General features: G+C 36.7%; 1 protein-coding gene across 1 annotated transcript in view; it reads right to left on the bottom strand.

Annotated features, from left to right (window-relative positions):
• Positions 1 to 1,546: 1,546 nt before the first annotated feature.
• Positions 1,547 to 4,506, bottom strand: part of LOC114009884 (zinc finger protein 260-like) — a 5,302-nt gene continuing 2,342 nt past the window's right edge. Inside the window, 3 exon segments of the mRNA XM_027776264.1 lie at positions 1,547 to 2,052; positions 2,099 to 2,135; positions 2,137 to 3,253. Of these exon segments, the coding sequence (XP_027632065.1) occupies positions 1,582 to 2,052; positions 2,099 to 2,135; positions 2,137 to 3,253 (1,625 nt within the window). The 3' untranslated portion in view covers positions 1,547 to 1,581.

Genomic DNA, 4,506 nt, shown 5'->3' with positions numbered 1-4,506 from the left:
CTTTATGGTATATTTTATTATTTTTAATTTATTTTATACATTTAATCCCTATACATCTCTTAGCTGGTAAGTAAAATTTATCCAAAATGAATATACTTCCCACCAGAGCAGTTGAGGATACAAAACACATTATCATCAACACATTATAATACATTTCTATATGCCAAATATGCCTGCCTATTTTCCTCACACTGTCCCCTTTCTCCCGTCCTATTTCCACATTGTCTCTAGCACCTATAACCATTTTCAATGCATATATGACCTCTGATCTTTCAGTTTCCACTATGTTTTGAAAAACTTTTTATGTTGTCTTGCTTGCCATGGTCAGAAGTGGAAACTAGAAAAATTTCTATATTTATTTTTCTTTTTGCCAAAATCAGTGGTTATATTTTGTTGCATCTTTAAACATCAAACATGGATCATAGAAATAAACTTTTGCTGGAGGTGGCAGATGGTGTAATAGTTATGCCACTGGCCTCCCACATATTCAAATGCAGTTCAAGTTGCAAACTCAGAGACTTAAAACTCAAGCCGGTGTGTGTACATGTGTGCCCAAGATCCTGAGAGGAGAATGGAGCAGGGATTGTGGTGTAGCCATCCCCGCAAGGGGTGGTTTTGTGCTTTCTCTCACTCTGTCTCTCTGTCTCTTCAGAGAACACATATGCCCTATAGCAAAAATCGCTGTTTAAAAAAAAAAAAAACTTGCCAAAATACGTGTGTTTCTCCTGTAGTTAGGAAACTCTTAGATCTTATTCATCAGCCTTCTGAAATGTTCCCTTTTTGTAGACAGATATCATCCAAGAATTTTATGACATCCTTAATGTTAACTACTGTGTTGCTGAATCAAACGTGAATTTGAAAAAAAGTTCAATGTTGTTACCTTCAGAGATCAATTCATATTTCTGAATATTTCAAGGATTTATAGCACAGCTTACATTACTGAGGACTTTATTCCATTTGAGTTTACTGATGTATGGTAAGCTTTTCATTGTAATAATAAGATTCCATTTTTCACATTCATTTGAGTCTGATCTGAGAGTTCTTTGATACACAGTAAGTTGTGACTTCTTCAACAAGGTTTTACTACAATTCCCACACATACAGGGTTTTTCTTCCTTGTGAGTGCTCTCATGTAAAACATGGAATGATTACACTGAAAACATTTTTCTACGCTATTCCCATTTACAGCATTTACTCCTGTTTTCTCTCATATACAGTCAGGACTAACTTATATTACATGGAAAATTTTCTGATGGCACACTGACATTCACAGGCTTTTTGTTTTGTAAATTCTTTGATGTACATTGAGGGCCGACTTATAAGTGAAAGACTTTTTATACTATGTACATACATGAAGATTCTCTCCAATGTGACTTTTCAGATGCTTACTACTTTCTAAGAGAAAAATAACCTATATTCTTCACATACATAAGGTTTCACTTCTATGGGAGTCCTCTGATGTACAATGAGCCCTGCCTTCTAGTAGTAACATGCTTCCTACATTGTTTCTTTCCAGTGTGAGTACTCAGATGTACAGTAAGATGTGAATTTTGGGAAACAGATGTATTACATTGTTTACAATCATATGGTTGCTCTCCTGTGTTGAGTTCTCAGATGTACAGTGAGTGCAGATTTCCAGAAGAATATTTTTCCACAATGTTCACATTCATAGGGCTTCTCTCCTGTGTGAGTTCTCTTATGTACAGTTAGGTCCCGCTTGCTGGAGAATGTTTTCCCACATTGTTTGCATTCATAGGGTTTTTCTCCTGTATCCTCTCTCTGATGCATAGTGAGATGTGACTTCTGGGAGAACATTTTCCTATATTGTTCACATTCATAGGGTTTTTCTCCTGTGTGTGTTCTCCAATGCATAGTGAGAACTGACTTGCAGGAGAACCTTTTCCTACATTGTTCACATTCATAGGGTTTCTCTCCTGTGTGCGTTCTCTTATGTACAGCTAGGTAATCCTTGGTGGGGAATGTTTTCCCACATTGTTTAGATTTATAAGGTTTTTCTCCTGTGTGAATTCTCTGATGCTCAGTGAGATGTAACTTCCGGGAGAACATTTTCCTACATTGTTCTGGGAGAAGAGAACACTTTCCCACATTGTTCACATTCATAGGGTTTTTCTCCTGTGCATTCTCCAATGCCTAGTGAGAACTGACTTCCGGGAGAACATTTTCCTACATTGTTCACATTTATAGGGCTTTTCTCCTGTGTGTGTTTTCTTACGTACAGTTAGGTCCTGCTTGCTGTAGAATGTTTTCCCACATTGTTCACATTCATAGGGTTTTTCTCCTGTGTGAATTCTCCAATGCTTAGTGAGAACTGACTTGCAGAAGAACCTTTTCCTACATTGTTCACATTCATAGGGCTTCTCTCCTGTGTGAGTTCTCTTATGTACAGTTAGGTCCCGCTTGCTGGAGAATGTTTTCCCACATTGTTTGCATTCATAGGGTTTTTCTCCTGTATGAATTCTCTGATGCACAATGAGATGTGACTTCTGGGAGAACATTTTCCTACATTGCTCACATTCATAGGGCTTCTCTCCTGTGTGTATTCTCTTATGTACAGTTAGGTCCTGCTTGCTGTAGAATGTTTTCCCACATTGTTCACATTCATAGGGTTTTTCTCCTGTGTGAGTTCTCTGATGTGCAATGAGATGTGACTTCTGGGAGAACATTTTCCTACATTGTTCACATTCATAGGGCTTCTTTCCTGTGTGAGTTCTCTTATGTACAGTTATGTACCCTTTACTGGAGAATGTTTTCCCACATTGTTCACATTTATAGGGTTTTTCTCCTGTGTGAGTTCTTCGATGCACAATGAGATGTGACTTCTGGGAGAACACTTTCCCACATTGTTCACATTCATAGGGTTTTTCTCCTGTGTGCATTCTCCAATGCCTAGTGAGAACTGACTTTCGGGAGAACATTTTCCTACATTGTTCACATTCATAGGTCTTCTTTCTTCTATGAATTTTCCAATGTCTACTAAAGACTGACTTGAAACTGAAAGATTTTCCACATTCCCCACATTCATAGGATTTCCCTCCAGTGTGAGTTGTCTCATGCACAGTGAAGTGTGACTTCTTGTAGAACATTTTATCACATATTTTATTTTCATAGGATTTCTCTCCTATGTGACTCCTCTGGTGTACAGTGAGGTCTGAACTCTGGGAAAATGTTTTCTTACATTCTTTACACTCACAGGGCTTCTCTCCTGTATAAATATTCAGACAGTCAGAAAGGGCTGTGTTCAGACACAATAAATTCATATATTGTTCTATCTACAAATTTTCTCTCTAGTAAGACTTGTCTCATGTATAACAACAGTTGAAAGCTTTGGTAATTTATACACATTATAAGGGTTTACTTCTCTGTACTTCCTCTGGTTATCATAATTTTTGACCTCTGGAAAAAGGATTTTGGATGATTATTATGTTCATAGGGTGTTTACCTTGTGTGCATTCACTGAAGAAAAACTAGATTTTAATACTGCAATAAGGATTCCTCTTACTCTTTACATAAATAGAAACCTTCAACTTCATGTTTAAAATCTATTATAAAAATGATTTCAAAAAATGTTTTTCACATTCTCTACATTTATAGTGTGCATCTCATGTGTGTATCTTCTGCTGAATGAGAGACTTTTTGTAAAATGATTTCTTCCACACCTAAACTATATACTGGGCAATAAGAACTGTCTTAACACATGCTTTTCCATATTTATCTAATTTACAAGCAGTCTCTCCCATATCCATTCTCTTTGGATGGAAAAAGACAGAGACCAGCATTTAGCATAACGGCTATGTCGCTGGTCTCCCATGTAGTCGACAGTGGTTCGAGTCCCAGACCTGGTGACTTTAAACTCACACCAGGCACATGTACATGTGTGCCCAAGATCCCAAGAGGAGATGGAGGAGAAGGGATTGTGGCATGGCCATCCCCCCCTGGGAGAGTGATTTCTTACTTCCTGTCTCTCTCTGTCTGGTGAGCACACAAGCCCTATGACAAAAAGCTCTCAAAAAAAAAAAAAAACCACAATCATTTTCATAAATTATATTTGATAATTTATTTTACACTGCTCATGTATATTTCAAATATTGGTACTGATCTATAATAAGAAATATGGTTTTTTGTCCTTAATATGTTACTGTAGCAATTTACATTAATATTTTGAAAGCTAGGTGGATTTACTTTGTTCCTTTATGCTTCCCTTTCTTTTAATACCTTTAACACTATTCAAAATATCTACCATCTATCTTCCTATAATTTTACACTGAAAGCTTTCCATGTGTCATTTCTTTTCTCTGTCCTTTCTCTCTTTCCTTTCTTATAATGGTGGGTATTGTGTACTGTTTCTTTGCTAATGTGAACAGTTTTCTAGATCATCTATTTGCAGAAGTCAAAAAGAACTCTCACTTAAGAAGAAATGTTACTTAGGAAGGACATGTAGCCAATAAAAATACATACTAATTACCCTAAACATGTCATCACTTAGGA

This window comes from Tupaia chinensis, unplaced genomic scaffold, assembly GCF_000334495.1.
Source record: "Tupaia chinensis unplaced genomic scaffold, TupChi_1.0 Scaffold000656_1, whole genome shotgun sequence".
NCBI classification, from domain to species: Eukaryota; Metazoa; Chordata; class Mammalia; order Scandentia; family Tupaiidae; genus Tupaia; species Tupaia belangeri.
The sequence above is the reverse complement of the archived record's forward strand: the minus strand, read 5'-3'. Positions and strand labels throughout refer to the sequence as shown.